This window comes from Dicentrarchus labrax, unplaced genomic scaffold (assembly GCF_905237075.1).
Source record: "Dicentrarchus labrax unplaced genomic scaffold, dlabrax2021, whole genome shotgun sequence".
NCBI lineage: Eukaryota > Metazoa > Chordata > Actinopteri > Moronidae > Dicentrarchus > Dicentrarchus labrax.
The window spans coordinates 850,001-871,756 of NW_026136875.1; the positions used below are offsets into that span (position 1 = coordinate 850,001).

Here is a 21,756-nt window from a genome sequence, read left to right on the forward strand (position 1 = left end):
GTGATAAAAGTTTGTTTGGTTCACAACAACAAACTGAATCTTAGAAATATAACAACCAGATCCACTAAATTATTAAAACAACAAAATATTAAAGCTCCTATATGTAATAATTAAACTGTAGCTAACAGCGCCACCAGTGGTCGTTCAGTGAACTGCATCCTGGGTATCGGGCCAACAGCGTCAAACACTGAACGCTGTAAAATAACTGACAGTCATATTTAGAATAACGTTTCTATCTGCAATGTTCCTATATTATATTTAGACTGTTAGCTCCATGCTAATAAGTAGCTCGCTGTTTACAAATCAGCCATCAGCCAAAACCACGAAGCAACCAACGCCAGACCCACAATGCAACACCAAGACACAGAATCGACACCGTTTGTCTGAACACATAAGTTATTATCATTGATCACGTTAGCTGGGGATGCTAACATTAGCCAACATTCAGATAGTATTTTGCTAGCAATAACGTTAGCGAGCAAGCTACTAATCAGACAATATGTTCCACTAGCTTAGCAGTAATGTTAGCTTTGACTTTGGACTCTGTGTTGGACTCTGTGTTGCCCACTGTTGGCACTGTAGGGAAGCGGAGAGAGAAGGCACTCGGGAGCATAAAGTTAAAATTATACAGAGACGGACAGACAGACAGACAGACAGACGGACAGACAGACGGACAGACGGACAGACAGACAGACAGACAGACAGACAGACAGACCTGGCTGCTGTAGTTGTCAAACACAGTGGGGATGTACTCTTTGGGAAAAGCTCCGGTGGTGTAGGAGATGAGGAGGCAGGTCTTCCCCACAGCACCGTCACCGACAACCACACACTTTATACTCTGCATGATGACCTCTGACCTCTGAGCCTTCAGCGACCTGCAACACACACACACACACACACACACACACACATTACTGCTATAGTCAGTCTGTACAGTTCAGGTCTGTGAGTCTGTGTCGGACTCTGTGGAGACTCTTGTTTGAGACATCTGAAAGCTCTTGAGGAGGAGGAACCAGGTTCAACCAGTCAATTATCATTATCATTATTATCATTATGCTGCGTCGGCTCAGAGGGCTGTGAGTTGAACTACAGATATGAAACTTGGTCCAGTGACAGGAAATAATGAGCATGTGCTTCCCAAGAAACATGAGCCCAATCAGCCAGATGGTGGCGCTGTTGTTACGGCCCAAATATCCAACTCTGGAGCCACTAAAGTCAGCTATTTAGAATTGTTTGCCAAACACATTTTTGCCGTCTCCTCCTGAACCGTCGCTCCGACTGCTACCAAATCTTCTGTGGATCAACATCCGACGAAGCTCATCATCACTGCATAAGGCTTATTGATCACTTATTTAGTGTTCAAGATATTGTCCAATGAGCTTCAGGAAGGGCGTGGCTTAGCACAGAAACAAACCTGAAACACACCTTCTGAGTTTTACCTTCAGTGAGTCTGATTGGTTCACTCGTCCTGCTGCGGCTGTCGGACACACTTCAGTTTCCTTCAGTTAACACAGTTTGTTCAGAAACACGTGACGTCCCATCGTCTGACTGCGGGGGGAGATAGAGGGGGGTCAGTATTTGTGTTTATGGAAATGATCGTCGCTGCAGAAGGAAACTGTCTCCAAACAGAGATGTTATCCTGCACACACACACACACACACACACACACACACACACACACACACAGTCCAAACTTTATTTATATTTATAGAACAGAAAGACAATCGGCTCCATTTTCAGTCTTTGTGTCTCTTTTTCTTTCCTTTGTCTCCAGTTTTATAGAAAAAGTTCATCAGACGCAGCAGCAGTGTTACAGTGGTATCATTAGTATTAGTAGTAATATTTGGTTACTGCTGCGTATGCTAACCGTACTAGCTGCTGTTAGCTAGTTAGCGGTGTTGGCAGTTTATTCCTTGTTTTGAAGAACCGGACTGTGTGATGTCGAAAGAAAAGGACGCTTTTCCTGTTCACATTAAACAGGCCACTGTTCAAATATAGAGATTTAAATGATTAAATGAATATCATAAACGTGTGAAGACTAGTCGACGAAGAAGATCTTTAGCCCCGATGGAAAAATTGCTACGTAACGAACCGCTAACTGCCGTTAGCAAAGTCAGCCGAGTCCCTGATGTCACCCACATCCTGCCCGAGTCACCAGGTTCAAACCATTGACAGTATATATTACGGACAGAGCTTCAGGGTCTGTGAAGTGTCTTAAACCTGCATTCTGTGTAACGACCAGCAGGGGGCGCTCCGCTGGCTTCAATAAACACTGATACCATTCACTAAACACTAAAAATACACAGACAACAAAACTAAAAACGTCACGTTGAACTTCTCAGTCCTACAGGTGACGTCTGAGCTGCAGAGGTCAGTTGGACGGGAAGAGCAGTTCAGAGACTCGTTGAATGTTTGTTTCTGTTTATAAAGTTTTATAATCGGAGTTATAGTTTGAGTGTCTGCGTGCTGCAGAAACGTGTGAAGAAGAAAGTATAAAAGAAAGGAGGAATAATGATTTAAAGATGATTCTGTGTGCTGAACAATAAACGTCTGCAGTGTCTGTGCAGATGTCTGGATACAGAAAGTGGCTCAGCCCAGACTCTGGGGACGCTGACCCCACCCTCCCCTCTCGCTCTCTGGGCGGAGGTCGGCTGAGCTCACTCCTGCTGGAAGTTTTCACCTCTCATCATCTCTCACTTCTCCTTCTTTCCTTCACGCTGTTTGGCTGGTGAGAAGAACTGTGACCTCTGACCTCTGCAACTCTTCAGATCCTGAACTTAAAGCAGCAACGAGGAGCCTTCGTCCTGTGTTAATGCTGGCGCCCCCTGTGGACACAAACGGTAGTGTTCCTACCAGCTCACTCTGAGACTGTTCATTACCAGGTAATAACTCACTGTAGTGCGTTATTAAAGTATAACTCACTGCATCTGTTGGGGACTACTTTCAGCGGCGGATGAATCCACTGCTGTCTGATATCAGAGTGATCGTGTCAGTGAGACGTTTTAATGTGTCGTAAACAGTGAAGAACATTTTGAGTGTTGTAACGACGTCCTTTTGTAACTCGATGTAGTTGGAGAAACAGGAAGCGTTCAGTGGACGGATGTCATTGTGGTTTCATGTTGAAATAAAGCAGCAGCTCAGAGACGACTTCTGTCGCCATCGTGTTCACTGGAAGTCGTTCAGACTGGAATTAAAGCACATTCACAGCTGTTAGCTAAGCTAGCAGCTAACTCTGTGACAGCTAACGCTACGTAGCAGTCTGCAGAGTGACATTGGAGCCTAAGCCCCGCCCCTTTTTGCTATGTGCTCCAATCACAGTATATGCTATATGCTATGCTAATCTATGTTGAAAAGACAACCACATTTTAAAGATCTTAAGTTAGCTAATTTTAGCAAAATGCTAGCTAATGTTTGATGTAGATTATTAGCTTGCATTTTGCTAACATTAGCTAATTGAGATGTGTCTTTTTTATCTTCAAAATGTGGTTGACTTTGCAACATAGATTAGCTTAGCACGTAGCATATCATTACAGGAAAGGAGGAAGTCGACAGACTGTATTGAAGTGAATGGGAAAAACCCAGTCCAGTTTTTATACAGACGTCAGCAGGTCTTTGAACTGCTCATCAGACTCCTGGTTGATGGTTTTATTACCAAACTAACATTTGAAAAAACGCAAAGCTATTTTCTGACCAAACTGATTCAGTGTCCTGTATGCTAACGAGGTTATTTTAGCTCAAAGTGTCCAGTGAAAGCAGATCTGAGGGGGAACAGTCAGACTGAGGAGGAAGAACGAAGAAAACACATTGAGAGAAAAGAGGAAGAAGAATTGAGATCAGTACCTGCAGCCGGCCGACTGAAACACACGTTCATTGTGTAGAAGCAGCCTGAGCGTGATCAAAGTGTGAAACACTGCTTCATTTTAATGCCAGTTAATCATTAGCATAATAAGTTATATATACTGTAACTCAGAGGCATAAATATATTTGAATGAATCGTCACATGGGGGGGGGGGGGTTACAGGAACAATGACACACTGACGAACAGCTGAGTTTACAGTACATATTATTATAATAATATATAACCACACTGAGCAGGAACAGAAGAGCAGTGTTTCATATTTTCATGCCCTGTTCAATCAAAATCTAAAGTTTGTTACAATTATAACTCCGTTTCCCTGGTAACACCTGAGGGTCTGACTAATACCTGGAAGAACCATTATCATCCCATAATGTTCTAATGTAATGGTTCACTCGCTCCACTAAATAGGACAAACCTTAGAGACGACTCTGCAACGGGAGATATTTCTAGTTCCCTCCACTCAGAGAGCTAACGTTACGCTACGAGCCAGAGAGCTAATTGGCAGGTGGGACATGTTTGTTCAACCAAACATTGTCCTTTAGGATTTCTGAACAGTCTCCCTGATATAAAACAACACACTGAGCTTTAATCACTCACTCAATCAAATCAAAGAATCAATAACTAACGCCTTTGGATCAAACTCCGAGTAGTACCTCAAGCCTGGGAAGTGATCTGTTTTTGTGTTTATTCTATTATGTTACACAAAATATAGACAATGGTCTTTAAATGATTATTTACAGAGAAACTGCCTCTGCCCAAAACAAGGTTCAATGATAGCAGAGACTCATCTACCAATCAGAAAGGATGACACCCAGAATAACAAACGTATATTCAGAGGGAGCAGACTGTGCTCCAGGCCCCTGATCCGGGCCCCTGATCCGGGCCCCTGATCCAGTGGAGCTTTCCAGTGAAGCAGATCGGACCCACAGCTGTGTTATTTACTTATTCTCTCAAATAAAAGAAGTTGAGGACAACTCTTCCTTTAATGTCCTTTCTCAAAATAACAAACACGACACAGGCAGCAGCTTTCTTTATCTATAGACCAGTTTTGTGAAAGGGTCGCTCTCTGAGCAGTAAACCTTCTGCTGCTGCTCGTACGCTGTGTTTGTGTATTTTCTGCTGTAAATCAAACTTCCCATCCAGGGACAATAAAGAACGACATTAATGATGCTATGACAGGGATACAGCGTGATACAGCGGAGGGTCGGCAGTGTTTGGTGAGTTGGGAGTGATAACGCGTTGTGAATCCACGCCCTCAATGTTTGTTAAAGATACAATTAAATAAAAATTTAAATGGCGGAGAGTAAATGTAGTTCATTAGATAAGAACACTACACAGTTTTCATTATCTTTACCAGAGTTCACACACATCCTGGAAAATTAGAGACTAGTTTTCCAGTCCTGGAAACACCTGGAAATGGATTAAAATGACTAAATATCCTGGAAATAATCTAAGTTGTCCCTGAAGATTTTAGATGTATTTTAGCCACTCACAGGTCACATAAACCTGGGTGTGTATTTAGTTTGAAACGCTGTGACACTTCAAAGTGGAACAGAAAAAAGCTCCTTTCTCATTTCTGATCTCATGTCAGTAAGAGCTGTTCGCACCACTTGCAGCTTCTGGCGTCAAATCTATTTTGGAAATGTATTTGTTGTTGTGGTTGATAATTGTTAATGGCAAGTGCAACGGACACTCATACTGTCTACCTCTAATTTTAATCGGCTAAAATCTACTGTCCTGTAGCCTGTATACTCTGAGAGCTGGAGTTACCTATATTTTAATATCTTGCCTGGTAAATTTAGTATAACATCAACTTCAACAACAGAGATACAACTGTCTTCAAGTGTGGAAACGTATCTGTCAGTGAAACTCAAAAACACCAGATACAAACCAGACTAAAACACCAGACAACACTGATCCAAACCAGACTAAAACACCAGAGAACACTGGACCAAACTGGACTAAAACACCAGAGAACACTGGACCAAACTGGACTAAAACACCAGAGAACACTGGACCAAACTGGACTAAAACACCAGAGAACACTGGACCAAACTGGACTAAAACACCAGAGAATATTGGACCAAACTGGACGAAAACGCCAGAGAATATTGGACCAAACCGGATTAAAACATCAGAGAATATTGGACCAAACCGGACTAAAACACCAGAGAACACTGGACCAAACCGGACTAAAACACCAGAGAATATTGGACCAAACCGGGACTAAAATAATTCCTGCAATTGTTTCAAATTAAAAGCATTAATTCCTTGCCATGCAGCTTGGGAATGAGTGATGATGTTTTTGTACAGAGTGCTGTGGAAATGGACAATGGTAAACATGGAGGAAGAGGTGACAACAGGAGCAGATCAGAAAACAGGGAATCAGAAATTAAGACCCCTCTCTAATAGAAGCTCAGCCACAGAGGCTGAAATGTAATCAGAGACATGCAGCCTGTTGTCTCCTTCGTGGTTTTACTGCTCTTGTATTTAAGAATTTCAGGAACTAACAAACAGCTTTGGTTTCGTCTCGTCAGCTGTGTCCTTTTTCTGTATTTTTATTTAATTTCGCTGGTTTAGGAGGAGTCTCCGGACCCACAGAGGAACCGAGTCATTATGCAGCTGAAGCTCTGACGGGAAAATCTCTAAAATTGGAGCTACGAGGTTTATTCTCACGGCTGTGTGGACCTTTTCCATCTTTCAGTGATCAGAAAATAACCCATTTAAGAGAAGAAACACCTGCTCTGCAACATGAGCAAATTATGGTATTTTTAAGGACAAAAGAGGTCATTTACATGCACCACTTAACCCAGATGGTGGACAAAATACAAAAATAATATGAGGCAAGTGAACACTGGTCCCTTACATTCCTTGTTAACGGGAACATTTTAAACAATACAGATATTCCTCATGTGAACAGGCAGGCAAACAGACTGGCAGAATATTTAACCAAAATGGGGCAAAAACACTAGAAAATACCGGATCAAATGAGTATGGGTATGAAATGTACTATTTAAATAAATTAGCCTTGCCTACACTGGGACTGAAACATTAGACAATATTGGACCAAACCGGGACTAAAAACACTGGAGAAAAAACATGCAACACATTAGCATGGTGGTGGTTGGTGTTACGTACAAACAGTACATTGTGAAAGACAATCAGACCAACCAAGAGTTCATCCAGTTGATCTCTCAGCTGAACTGTCATAAGTTAAGCAGGAAGTGTAAACTGATGGAAGACAGTTGGGTGGAAATGTTAGTGATCGTTTTCTCTTCTTAATGAACTTGTCTGACCTGGAGGTTTGTTTCCTATCTGATCATCTCATTGCTTGTTTGCCACCATGTTCCCAAATCTCCCTTTATGAATCCTGAAAACTTCCAGCTGACAGTCTGACGGAGGCACGCAACGTTTCCTAACCCCCCTCGCCCTAACAAACACTCAGACGCCACCCAAAGAGGAACTGCTCTGTGTTGAAACCGAAACAGGAAGGGTTTGTCCGCTGATTTGTCCATCCAGCAGCAGAATGTGTGGAGGAAAAGTGTTAACTGGGACCGTCTTACCAGCAGTTTCTATCAATACCCACAGAAAGAAGTACTGGTGGAAGTCTCCTTTAACAGCTGACGTGTGTTAACTCTATATCACAGCCACAGAAAGCTGTAACTGGGGCCAAACCAGGGCTACAAGATAAGACAGTACTGGACAAATACACCAGATAGTATCAGGCTGAACCAGGACTAAAACACCAGATAATATAGGGCCACACCTGGACTGAAAACCAGATAATATCGGTCCAAACCAGGGTAAAACACCAGATAATATCGGGCCAAACCTGGACTTAAAGAGCAGATAATATCGGGCCAAACCAGGGTAAAAACACCACATAATATCGGGCCAAACCAGGACTTAAAGACCAGATAATATCGGGCCAAACCTGGACTTAAAGACCAGATAATATCGGGCCAAACCGGGACTAAAACACTGCATAATATCGGGCCAAACCTGGACTTAAAGACCAGATAATATTGGGCCAAACCTGGACTTAAAGACCTGACAATATCGAGCCAAACCAGGGTTAAAACACTGCATAATATTGGGCCAAACCTGGACTTAAAGACAAGATAATACCGGGTCAAACCAGTGCTAAAACACCAGATAATATCGGGCCAAACCAGGGTTAATATTGGACCAAACCAGGGCTAAAACACGAGATAATATCAGGCCAAACCTGGACTAAAACACCAGATAATATCGGGCCAAACCTGCACTAAAACACCAGATAATATCGGGCCAAACAGGGACTAAAACATCATATAATGTCGGGCCAAGCATGGACTGAAAGACCAGATAATATCAGGCCAAACCTGGACTGAAACACAAGATAATATCAGGCCAAACCGGGACTAAAACACCAGATAATGACAGGCCAAACCTGGACTTAAAGATCAGATAATATCGGGCCAAACCAGTGCTAAAACACCAGATAATATCGGGCCAAACCTGGACTTAAAGACCAGATAATACCGGGCCAAACCAGGGTTAATATCGGGCCAAACCAGGGCTAAAACACCAGATAATATCAGGCCAAACCTGGACTACAACACCAGATAATATCGGGCCAAACCTGGACTAATACACCAGATAATGTCAGGCAAACCGGGACTAAAACAATATATAATGTCGGGCCAAACCTGGACTGAAAGACCAGATAATATCGGGCCAAATCAGGGTTAAAACACCAGATAATATCAGGCCAAACCTGGACTGAAAGACAAGATAATATTGGGTCAAACCTGGACTTAAGACCAGATAATATGGAGCCAAACCTGGACTAAAACACCAGATAATATCGGGATTAAAGCAGGACCAAAGAGAACGCTGCATATAAAACAGTATATTTTGTGACTCACCACATCAGCACTAACTTGGCGATCTCTGACATATCTCACCCTCTGACTTCCTGTCTCATTCTGGGAAGCCTCAAACTGTCCAACTTATTGTGATGTTTCTGATTCACATCTGAGCGGGCTGCCGGCGCTCTGAGTGACATCATCTCGTCCAGTGTGACAGGACAGGGTTAACCAACTCGCTCAGAGTGTCTTCCTACGATATTAATACACTTATTATTACGTTGTGTAATTCTTATAAAGTTAAATACAGTAATATCTGTAATAATCTGAATATATCTGTAAATGTTTTAATGTAATAAGCATTCATTCATTAATTAATGAGTCAGTATAACCTCCTAATGATATCATTTATACACTGTCTACCTCAGTAATACACACACATACAGTAGTGTTAGTACTCATAGTAAGTAGTAGTAATCTGAATACTTCCTCACTGATACACATTTATATCTTTTATAATTCTGATACCTGATATTTGTTCAGTTTTACACTCAATTTATGGAAAAGTTCATAGAAGAAGTGACACACACACACACACACACACACACACACACACACACACAGTCACTGGGAGTGGTCGCACTTTACGTTCACCGTCAACAAACAAACAAACAATCAGGTTATTGATCCGCTGGAGACCCGATCGATCAGCTGACGGGAATTAAAGAGAGAGATCAATAACGCGATTAAAGTTTGGACAGAGAGAGGAAACACACACACACACACACACACACACACACACACACACTGTCTGTCTGTCTCTCTCTCTCTTTCACACACACACACACACACTCACTCACTCAGCGGGTCGGTGGGTCCTGGAGCTCTGATGGGGATGTACAGCAGAGACTCGCCGGTCATCAGTCCTCCTCTCCGGGCACGCAGCTGCGCTCAGTCCCGCTCCGTCTGTGGGTGCGTGTGTGTGTGTGTGTGTGTGTGTGTGTCAGTGTGTGTGTGTCAGTGTGTGTGCGGGAGGGACCGCGGATCTCTATGTCAGTGTGAGGCGGGCGGAGCTAATGAAGAGGAGGAAGTCTGAGAGGAGAGAGAGAGGAAGTGGTGGAGCAAGTTTGAGGAAGTTTATTCTGTGTGTGTGTGTGTGAGTGTGTGTGTATGTAAGTGCGTGTGTGAGTGTGTGTGTGTGGGTGTGTGTGTGAGAGAGAGTGTGTGTGTGTGTGAGTGTGTGTGAGTGTGTGTGAGAGAGGTGTGTGTGTGTGTGTGTGTGTGTGTGTGTGTGTGAGTGTGTGTGTGTGTGTGTGTGTGTGTGTGTGTGTGTGTGTGTGTGTGTGTGTGTGTGTGTGTGTGTGTGTGTGTGTGTGTGTGTGTGTGTGTGTGTGTGTGTGTGTGTGTGTGTGTGTGTGTGTGTGTGTGTGTGTGTGTGAGTGTGTGTGTGTGTGTGTATCTAAGTGTGTGTGTGTGTGTGTGAGTGTGAGTGTGTGTGTGTGTGTGTGTGTGTGTGTGTGTATCTAATGTGTGTGTGTGTGTGTGTGTGTGTGTGTGTGTGTGTGTGTGTGTGTGTCTGTAACATTGGGTTTGTTCCAGAGTTGAGAAACATGTTTCTAAATTCATATAAAGAACCAATCAGAGATCAGTATTGTAAACCAGCATGAAGCCCCGCCCACCACTAGACTGATTGACAGGTGTGTTCATACAGAAGCTTATTTAAGGAGGAATAGTTCCACCTTTAAAATCTTCTTCCAGAAAGAAAATAATGATTGTGATTTGTGTCTTTGTGTCTTTGGCCCCTCGCACTCTCAGAAAGCCAACCAGAGAATTCCCCGCAGTGTCGAGCAGTTAGTTCAAACAACAGATGTTTACAGTGTTTAATTATTATTATTCACTATTAATTATTAATAAATATTATTCATCATAAAGAGTAATCATAAAGAGTTTGTAAACTGATGTTACTGCCACCAGCTTCCTGACTGAGCATTGATCTGAGAGCAGAGAGGGACTCTTTTAACCTGCACCTCCTCCCTCTGGCCACAGGGTGGCGCCATCACACTGCTGCGTCACACAGCTGCTGCCTTCCAGTGCTGTTGGAAATTAGACAACCACAACGTCATCCAGGATTCTGCCATATCATATCTAGTTACATTAAAGTTCGTCAGTAAAACAACAACAATCTCGTTAGAGAAACTACAGGAACTACAGGAACAACAGGAACTACAGAAACTACCGAAACAGCAGGAACTCCAGAAACTACAGGAACTACAGAAACTACAGAAACTACACGAACTACAGGAACCACAGAAACTACAGGAACTAAAGGAACAACAGAAATTATAGAAACTACAGAAACTACAGGAACTACACAAACTACATAAACTACAGGAACTACAGGAACTATAGAAACTACATGAACTACAGGAACTACAGGAACTACAGAAACTACAGGAACTACAGAAACTACAGGAACTACAGAAACAACAGGAACTACAGAAACTACACAAATTACAGAAACAACAGAAACAACAGGAACTACAGGAACTACAGGAACTACAGAAACTACAGAAACAACAGAAACTACAGAAACTACACAAATTACAGAAACAACAGAAACAACAGGAACTACAGGAACTACAGGAACTACAGAAACTACAGAAACAACAGAAACTACAGAAACTACACAAATTACAGAAACAACAGGAACTACAGGAACTACAGGAACTACAGAAACTACAGAAACAACAGAAACAACAGAAACTACACAAATTACAGAAACAACAGAAACAACAGGAACTACAGGAACTACAGAAACTACAGGAACTACAGAAACTACAGGAACTACAGAAACTACAGAAACTACAGGAAACTACAGAAACAACAGGAACTACAGAAACTACACAAATTACAGAAACAACAGAAACAACAGGAACTACAGGAACTACAGGAACTACACAAACTACACGAACTACAGAAACTACAGGAACTACAGAAACTACACAAACTACAGGAACTACACAAACTACAGGAACTACAGGAACTACAGAAACAACAGGAACTACAGGAACTACAGGAACTACAGAAACTACATGAACTACAGGAACTACAGAAACAACAGGAACTACTGGAACTACAGGAACTACAGAAACTACATGAACTACAGGAACTACAGAAACAACAGGAACTACTGGAACTACAGAAACTACATGAACTACAGGAACTACAGAAACAACAGGAACTACTGGAACTACAGAAACTACATGAACTACATGAACTACAGGAACTACAGAAACAACAGGAACTACTGGTCATCGTTTATCATTTCAAATCTGTTTTTTAAACTAAACAGAAGTTTTCAACTGTGGAAAATATCAGTAACAAAGATCTTTACTAAATCTAACCAAGTAGTTTTATTAACTTAAAACAAAAGTGAAAATAATACAAAGTCAATAGTAATCAATAAGAGTCAGCAAGTGTTTGACATTATACTTTAGAAATGTATAAAACGATGAATCGATTATCAAACTAGTTGATTAACTTCCCTTTGATTGACTAATTGATTGAAACTGTTGCAGCTCTACAAAGAGAGGTGATTTAATCCATCTCTCTGATGTCGGAGCTTTCAGCGGGTCCGTGAAGGCAGCGCAGGCGGATCTTCGTGTGTTTGGTGCAGCAGCAGTTTGTTGAGTTTGAGTCTCGGGTGGAGACTGAAGAACAAACTGTTTGATCAGCACGCTCACACTTTGTTTCGATCAGTTTGTGCCGGATCGATCGCAGCTGATCGGAGCTGATCGGAGCTGATCGCAGCTGATCGGATCGATGGATTAGAGCAGCCTTGCGGAGGTGAGTGAAGATGGTTGGAACTGAAGCGGGTTTTTCCGCCGCCTGTTTTCGCTGCAGGGATGTTGGTGTGAACGTGAACAGCTGTCTGACCTCTGACCTCCAGTCTAACTGACTTTATGTCGAACAAGAACAAGTTTCCGGGTACTTTGTAGTTAACAGATCAATGAAGGCGATCAATCACTCGAGGATCGATATTTCACTGCTGTCGGTCACATGTTTGTTCAGGTGACGTTGACGTGTTTCATTGATTTAACTTGAGTTTAAACTCATCCAGGAGCTGAACAGAGGACAGTGAACGCATCATGCTCTCAATCTAACTTTGTTGGATAAAAATAAAATAAAACAAAATAATGATAATAATAATAATAATAATAATAATAATAATAATAATAATGATGATGATAATAATAATAATGATAATAATAATAATAATAATGATAATAATAATAATAATGATAATAATAATAATGATAATAATAATAATAATAATAATGATAATAATAATAATAATGATAATGATGATGATGATGATGATAATAATAATAATGATAATGATAATAATAATAATATAATCAGAAATACTTTAATAATCCCAGGGGAAATTACTTTCTTTACATACTCCAGAACGTATAGTATATTAAGAATATATATAAATATATATCATTAAGTATTATATATATTTAATTCAGACAGATAATCGACAGTGTTAAAAAGTAACTGAGTACATTTACTCTTGTTATTGTTTGTGGGGGTTATTGGGGCTTATTGGGGCTTATTGGGGGTTATGGGGGTTATGGGAGGGTTATTGGGGGTTATGGGGGGTTATTGGGGGTTATGGGAGGGTTATTGGGGGTTATGGGAGGGTTATTGGGGGTTATTGGGGGGTTATGGGAGGGTTATTGGGGCTTATGGGGGGTTATGGGAGGGTTATTGGGGCTTATGGGAGGTTATGGGAGGGTTATTGGGGGTTATGGGGTTGAGGGTTATTGGGGGTTATGGGAGGGTTATTGGGGCTTATGGGGGGTTATGGGAGGGTTATTGGGGGTTAGGGTTTGGGGTTATGGGAGGGTTATTGGGGGTTATGGGAGGGTTATTGGGGCTTATGGGGGGTTATGGGAGGGTTATTGGGGCTTATGGGGGTTATGGGAGGGTTATTGGGGGTTATGGGGGTTATGGGAGGGTTATTGGGGGTTATTGGGGTTATGGGAGGGTTATTGGGGCTTATGGGGGGTTATGGGAGGGTTATTGGGGGTTATGGGAGGGTTATTGGGGGTTATGGGAGGGTTATTGGGGGTTGGGGGTTATGGGGGGTTATTGGGGGTTATGGGAGGGTTATTGGGGGTTATTGGGGGTTATGGGAGGGTTATTGGGGGTTATGGGGGGTTTTGGGGGTTATGGGAGGGTTTTGGGGTTGGGGGTTGTGGGGGGTTATTGGGGGTTTGGGGGGTTGTTGGGGGTTATGGGGGGTTTTGGGGGGGTTATTGGGGTTTGGGGGTTATGGGAGGGTTATTGGGGTTTGGGGGTTATGGGGGGTTATTTGGGGGTTATGGGAGGGTTATTGGGGGTTATTGGGGTTATGGGAGGGTTATTGGGGCTTATGGGGGTTATGGGAGGGTTATTGGGGGTTATGGGAGGGTTATTGGGGGTTATGGGAGGGTTATTGGGGTTATTGGGGGTTATGGGGGGTTATTGGGGGTTATGGGAGGGTTATTGGGGGTTATTGGGGGTTATGGGAGGGTTATTGGGGGTTATTGGGGGTTATGGGGGGTTATTGGGGGTTGGGGTTATTGGGGGTTATGGGAGGGTTATTGGGGCTTATGGGGGTTATGGGAGGGTTATTGGGGTTATGGGGGTTATGGGAGGGTTATTGGGGGTTATGGGGGTTATGGGAGGGTTATTGGGGGTTATTGGGGTTATGGGAGGGTTATTGGGGTTATGGGGGGTTATGGGGGGTTATTGGGGGTTATGGGAGGGTTATTGGGGTTATTGGGGGTTATGGGGGGTTATTGGGGGTTATGGGAGGGTTATTGGGGGTTATTGGGGGTTATGGGGGGTTATTGGGGGTTATGGGGGGGTTATTGGGGGTTATTGGGGGTTATGGGAGGGTTATTGGGGGTTATTGGGGGTTATTGAGGGTTATTGGGGGTTATGGGGGGTTATTGGGGGTTATGGGGGGTCTCTGTGGTTGTTTATGATGAGAAACGTTCACTGTGTGTTCAGTGAGTCATGTGATGCTGATATATTGATTATAAATCTAACGTTTGAACTGCTTTTATTTTGAAATGTGTCCTCAGGCATGGAGAGTGTGTGTGTGTGGCTGGTGTGTGTGTGCGTGCTGAGTGTGTATGTCGGGGCTCACAGTTCATTGGACAGAGGTGACCACGCCCACCTGGACCACCAACACTATCACCTGGTTTCCAATGGCAACGCAGCCTCAGGTAGGAATCCCACTGTGTGTGTGTGTGTGTGTGTGTGTGTGTGTGTGTGTGTGTGTGTGTGTGTGTGTGTGTTTACTGCTAATTAGCCAACGTTAGCATGCTAACATGCAAAACTAAGATGGTGAACTTGGTAAATACATCAACATGATAGCATTACTGTTAGCATGTTAGCATGTTGCTGTTGACATTCATGTTCAGTTATTATTGTGAGTTTATTGTTGATTTATTGTTGATTTATTGTGAGTTTATTGTTGATTTATTGTTGATTTATTGTGAGTTTATTGTTGATTTATTGTTGATTTATTGTGAGTTTATTGTTGATTTATTGTTGATTTATTGTGAGTTTATTGTTGATTTATTGTTGATTTATTGTGAGTTTATTGTTGATTTATTGTTGATTTATTGTGAGTTTATTGTTGATTTATTCTGAGTTTATTGTTGATTTATTGTTGATTTATTGTGAGTTTATTGTTGATTTATTGTTGATTTATTGTTGATTTATTGTGAGTTTATTGTTGATTTATTGTTGATTTATTGTGGGTTTATTCTGAGTTTATTGTGGGTTTATTGTTGATTTATTCTGAGTTTATTGTGGGTTTATTCTGAGTTTATTGTTGATTTATTGTTGATTTATTGTTGAGTTTATTGTGGGTTTATTGTGAGTTTATTGTGAGTTTATTGTGAGTTTATTCCGTTCCGATCCGTTCGCCATTGATGGCGGGTTCAGCTTCCTTTCAGCGGTCTGGTGGAAACAGAAGTTGTTCTTGAGGAGAGATGAGAGCTTCTGTTGTTGTTGTTGTTTGTGGTTTTCACACAGTAAACAAATCAGCCTGAGAGAAACTTCCTGTCCTTCATGCTGCCGCCAACTGAAAGCGTCCTCTCAGCCGTCCTCACGATGGACTAATGCAAACTCTGTGTGTGTGTGTGTGTGTGTGTGTGTGTGTGTGTGTGTGTGTGTGTGTGTGTGTGCAGCAGAGATAGCATGGGAGCTAGCCGTTTGCAGCTAACCACAGCTTCCTGGAGTTGGCACGTTGATGATGTCACAGGAAGCGTTGCGACAGAAATAAACTCGTCTCCGCTCCGTTTGTAAGAGACAGAGAGAGAGCCAATAGGAAGAGGGCGCCTGTACGTACCTGAGTTACATCACGTCCTTTTCTGAGGGCGACCCTGACCCTTAGCTCATCCTAACCATTAGCATACTGACATCATAGCTGTTTTATTTCTTCTTTCTTTATTGAATATACTGGTTATTAATTGATCTCTCTTTATAAATCCTGATCTTTTATCATTCATCTGAGTTGTTTGTTGTTGTTGTTTTGTCGAGAGGAATGCCTCATTGTCCTAAATAAAGTAAACACACGATCTAATCTGATAGAAATTCATGTTCCTGGTACGTCTGCTCGAGACAGACGACCACCCACCTAGAGCCGGAGGATCTGTCCTAGGTTTCTGCCTTTTAACAGGCAGTGTTTCCTTGCCCTTGTCTCCAAGGTCTTGCTCATGGTGGTACTGTTGGGTCTCTGTAATTAATGTTATAAGCAGTTCGGTCAAGACCTGCTCCGTTTGAAAAGTGTCCTGAGATAACTTCTGTTAGGAACTGGTTGGCTCTTGCATTGGACAGTGGAACGTTCGCAGAGAACGCCGGAGAACGTTGGTGGATCCATGAATGAAACATCAATAAGAGAATATTTGCTGATTTCTCTGTGAGTCGCTGACAGGATGGATGCAGGGACCACAGTTAAAGCTCTGTTGTCACTGCGACTCTGGTGGCTCTCTTTAAAGAGGTGCATGATGGGAAGTGAAGTCTTCCTGCTGCGTCCGGACTGATGTTCAGTGTGTGACTTTGACTCGACCTCGGCTCTGTTTAATTCTATTATCTCTGTATTTTTATCCTCACAGCTGCTCGTCTTAATCCTCAGACTTTTAACCGAAGCTGCTGCTTCACCTGTCGCCCTCCTCACCTCTCTGTCTTCTTCTTCTGTGGTGTTGAGGCTGTCGCAGTGGATGGGGGGGAAACTTAAGCTGGATTTATTCTGGCATGTCCTGGACAAACCTTTGTTTTAGTTTTAAATCTGTTCAGCTGTGCCACTTTCAAACCTCAGACACAGCTGAGCCCCCAGTTTAAAATAGTTTGTGTCTGTCTGTCCACGAGTCCGGCTTTAAACTACACTGTAAAACAAACACTGTAAAAAAAATACTGTAAAACAAATACTGTAAAACAAATATTGTAAAATAACTGACTCGTAAAAATACAGTCATTTTATATAACTAAATAGTTTTTAGCTTTAATTTTACATAGAATATTGTGTAAGTCAGTCAGAGTTGGCCAGGGCAAGGGAAGTTTGGGGTCGTCTGCTGGACCTGCTACCCCCGTGACCTGATCCCGGATAAGCGGATGAAGATGAGATGAGATGAGATCTTGTATAATTGTTTGTCTTTTGATGTTTAATTAAAGATATTTACAGTGTAAAACAATGAGCTATAGATACAGGTGAACTCTGCTATAATACAATAATCAGACTTACATTTACAGCAGAGTGCTGTTATTATTGGATTGTTATTACTTTAATGTGAATGTTAAAAGTTATAGAAGTGTAATAAAAGTCATTATCTGTGCAATTACAGTAATTATTGCTGTTTACACTGATAACAACTGTATTTGGACAGTTTACCAATGCTTATACACTGATAAACAACATTTATTCAACTTCCATCATTATACAACATATCTGTCAGTTAACTAACTCATACATTACAATTAATTCAGTTAAATTCAATTCAATTAAATTTTATTTGTATAGCGCCAATTCATAATAGAAGTTATCTCAGGACACTTTCCAAATAGAGCAGGTCTAGACCGAACTCTTTATAACATTATTTACAGAGACCCAACAGTACCACCATGAGCAAGACCTTGGAGACAAGGGCAAGGAAACACTGCCTGTTAAAAGGCAGAAACCTAGGACAGATCCTTTGGCTCTAGGTGGGTGGTCGTCTGCCTCGACCAGTTGGGGTGAGAGAGACAGAGGGAGCGAGAGACAGACAGACAGACAGGTGCACAGAAACAACAGTATTGGCAATGGCAATCTAGCAGGACCATGGCAGGAGGCTCCACCAGGATCGATAAGAACCTGCGAGACGAGAAAGCACAAGAACTCCGGGGAAGAAGTGAAGTTGGTAACATGCATTAATGGAACATGAATGAGTGCAGAAAGAGAGAGGAAGAGAGGAGCTCAGTGCACCATAGGAAATCCCCCGATAGTCTAGGCCTATAGCAACATAACTAAGGGATGGTTCGGGACTCACCTGATCCAGCCCTAACTATAAGCTTTATCAAAGAGGAATGTCTTAAGCCTACTCTTGAATGTGAACCGAACCACAACTGGAAGCTGGTTCCACAGGAGAAGAGCTTGGTAACTGAAGGCTCTGGCTCCTGTTCTACTTTTAGAGACTATAGGAACCACAAGTAGCCCAGCATTCAGAGAACATAGTGTTCTAGAGGGGTAATAGGGTACTATGAGCTCTTTAAGATATGAAGGGGCCTGACCATGAAGAGCTTTGTAGGTGAGGAGGAGGATTTTAAATTCTATTCTACATTTTACAGGGAGCCAATGCAGAGTAGCTAGTACAGGAGAGATGTGATCTCTTTTTCTAGTTCCTGTCAGTACTCGTGCTGCAGTGTTTTGAATTAATTGGAGCGTTTTAATGGACTTATTGGGGCAACCTGGTAATAAAGAGTTGCAGTAATCCAGCCTAGAAGTAACAAATGCATGGATTAGTTTTTCTGCATCTGTCCGTGATAGGATGTGTCTAATTTTTGTAATATTACGTAAATGAAAGAAGGCAGTCCTAGAGGTTTGCTTTATGTGGGAGTTAAATGACAAATCCTGATCAAAGATAACTCCAAGATTCCTGACAGTGGTGCTAGAGGCCAAGGTAATGCCATCTACAGTAACTATATCTTTAGACAGTGAGTCTCTAAGGTTTTTGGGGCCAAGTACAAGAATTTAATTTTTTTCTGAGTTTAACATCAGAAAATTGCAGCTCATCCAGGATTGTATGTCCTTAAGACATGTTTGTAATTTAGATAATTGATTAATTTCATCGGGCTTGATCGATAGATATAACTGCGTATCATCTGCATAACAGTGAAAGTTAATGGAGTGATTCCTAATAATGTTGCCTAAAGGGAACATATATATAAAGTAAATAGTATTGGTCCAAGTCCAGAACCTTGTGGAACTCCATGACTAACTGTAGTATTTATTGAAGATTCATCGTTAACATGTACAAACTGCGAACGATCTGATAAATATGACTTAAACCAGCTTAGTGCGGTTCCTTTAATGCCAATTTGATGCTCAAGTCTCTGTAAAAGAATATCATAGTCAATGGTGTCAAATGCAGCACTAAGATCTAATAATACAAGTACATTGTCTGAAGCAATCCAAAGGTTATTATTAACTTTAACCAGAGCTGTCTCTGTGCTGTGATGAACTCTAAATCCTCACTGAAAATCCTCAAATAAACTATTGTTATGTAGAAAGTCACACAACTCTTTGGCGACTACTTTCTCCAGAATCTTAGAGAGGAAGGGGAGGTTAGAGATTGGTCTATAGTTGGCTAAAACCCCTGGGTCAAGAGTGGGCTTTTTAAGAAGGGGTTTAATTACAGCTACTTTAAAGGACTGTGGTACATATCCTGATAATAAAGAAAGATTAATCATATCCAGTAAAGAAGTGCCAATTAAGGGTACGACTTCTTTAAGTAGCCTAGTTGGGATCGGGTCTAATAGACAGATTGATGGCTTCGATGAAGAAATGATTGAAGTTAACTGATGAAGATCGATAGCAGAAAAACAGTCTAAATATATATCTGAGTTTACATTAGTTAAAGTTCCTGAACTTGGAGAGCCACTGATAACTGTTGATGGCAGTCGGTGATTAATTTTCACTCTATCAGTAATAATTTTATTATAAAAGAAGCTCATGAAGTCGTTGCTACTTAAGTTTATGGGGATATGTGGCTCAATAGAGCTGTGAATAATATGCTCCTCTGGCATGACGGAGGGCCTTTCTATAAGTTTTAAGATTATCTTGCCAAATTGAGCGATATTCTAATAATTTGGAAGAGCGCCATTTCCTTTCAGATTTCCTAGCTTTTTGCTTTAACTGGCGGGTTTGGTGGTTATACCACGGTGCTAGTCTCCTATGTTTTAATAATTTCCTTTTTATAGGAGCGATAGAGTCTAATGTTGATCGTAGTGAGCCTGCAGCACTATCAACAAGATTATCAATTTCAGAGGGACTAAAGTCGTTATAGGACTCTGTTAAATTCAGACATGGCATTGAATTAAACACTGAAGGAATCTCCTCCTTAAATTTAGTTACAGCACTGTCAGATAGACATGTGCTGTAGGAAGTTTTGCCTAATGGCTTATAATCTAATAGTATGAATTCAAAAGTTATTAAATAATGGTCAGATAGGAAAGGATTATGTGGGAAGACTATTAAATGTTCAATATCAATGCCATATGATAAAACAAGGTCAAGAGTGTGATTAAAACAATGAGTTGGTTTATTTACACTCTGACAGAAGCCAATTGAGTCTATTAATGAGATAAATGCGTTACTAAGGCTGTCATTGTTAACATCCACATGAATATTAAAATCCCCCACAATAATGACTTTATCTGATTTAAGGACTAAACTTGATAAAAACTCTGAGAATTCAGTTATAAAGTCAGAGTACGGTCCAGGAGCGCGGTACACTATAACAAATAGAACTGGCTGCAGTGTTTTCCAGTTTGGGTGAGAAAGACTAAGAACAAGGCTTTCAAATGAATTATAATTTAGTTTAGGTTTAGGGTCCATTAAAACGCTCGAATCATATATGGCTGCTACTCCACCTCCTCGGCCTGTGCTTCGAGGAATGTGAGTATTAATATGACTGGGGGGGGGGGTGGATTCATTTAGGCTAACATACTCCTCGTGGGACAACCAGGTCTCAGTAAGACAAAGTAAATCAATATCATAATCTGATATTAATTCATTCACTAAAACAGCTTTAGAGGACAGAGACCTGATATTTAACAGCCCACATTTCATTCTCTTATTTTGTGCTACTGAGGAGTTGGTTTTAATTTTTATTAGATTTTTATGTTGAACTCCTCTTGTTTTTATTTCTTTAAATAATTTAGGTGGTCGGGGGACAGACACAGTCTCTATGGGGTTTTGGGTGGGTGACTGTTCTAAAGAAAGCGCAGAGAAGTGTGTAAGACAGCAGCTCTGCTTGCTGGTCCCAACTCTGGACTGTCAGGTTTTAGAAATAAACTTCGCTATATTCCTAGATAAGAGAGCCGCTCCATCCAAAGTGGGATGGATGCCGTCTCTCCTACTCAATCTTTCCCCAAAAAGGCTTCCAGTTATCAATGAAGCCCACATCGTTTTCTGGACACCACCTCGACAGCCAGTGGTGGAAGTCCGACATGCGGCTATGATTACACAACTAATCACCAAAAAAACACTGTTGACACTGTAGGGAAGCGGAGAGAGAAGGCACAATAGTTTTTCCCTGGAAGGCTCAGCTGTATTCAGTTGGTAAATCCTTCACACTGGTCCTTTAAATAACAGTTCATACAGCTGGAGCCATAAATCCATTAAACCCTCAGACAAGAAGTCGTTCTTCAGCTTTACAGAAAGTTTCTTTTAAATTACAAATTATTTATATAACATAATAATTTAATGTTTGTAAAAATGTTGAG

At 41.5% G+C, this 21,756-nt stretch overlaps 2 protein-coding genes across 9 annotated transcripts in view; one reads left to right on the plus strand and one right to left on the minus strand.

The window, feature by feature from the left end:
* Nucleotides 1-9,756, minus strand: part of rhogb (ras homolog family member Gb) — a 12,201-nt gene extending 2,445 nt beyond the window's left edge. Inside the window, exons 1-3 of one of the 5 annotated variants that reach the window (XM_051394855.1) lie at nucleotides 9,570-9,756; nucleotides 1,426-1,548; nucleotides 716-875 (exon numbers count right to left, since the gene is read on the minus strand). In XM_051394855.1, the coding sequence (XP_051250815.1) occupies nucleotides 716-844 (129 nt within the window). In that variant the 5' untranslated portion in view covers nucleotides 845-875; nucleotides 1,426-1,548; nucleotides 9,570-9,756. Of the gene's footprint in view, nucleotides 1-715; nucleotides 876-1,425; nucleotides 1,549-8,769; nucleotides 8,924-9,565 lie in introns of those variants that run through there. The other 4 variants (XM_051394856.1, XM_051394852.1, XM_051394853.1 and 1 more) reach the window with 4 other exon arrangements.
* Nucleotides 9,757-12,349: 2,593 nt separating this feature from the next.
* LOC127360386 (stromal interaction molecule 1) overlaps nucleotides 12,350-21,756 on the plus strand; it is a 34,322-nt gene continuing 24,915 nt past the window's right edge. For 2 of the 4 annotated variants that reach the window (XM_051394789.1, XM_051394791.1), the window contains exons 1-2: nucleotides 12,350-12,555; nucleotides 14,850-14,993. In XM_051394789.1, coding sequence (XP_051250749.1) covers nucleotides 14,852-14,993 — 142 coding nt within the window. In that variant the 5' untranslated portion in view covers nucleotides 12,350-12,555; nucleotides 14,850-14,851. The remainder of the gene's footprint in view (nucleotides 12,556-14,849; nucleotides 14,994-21,756) is intronic. The other 2 variants (XM_051394790.1, XM_051394792.1) reach the window with 1 other exon arrangement.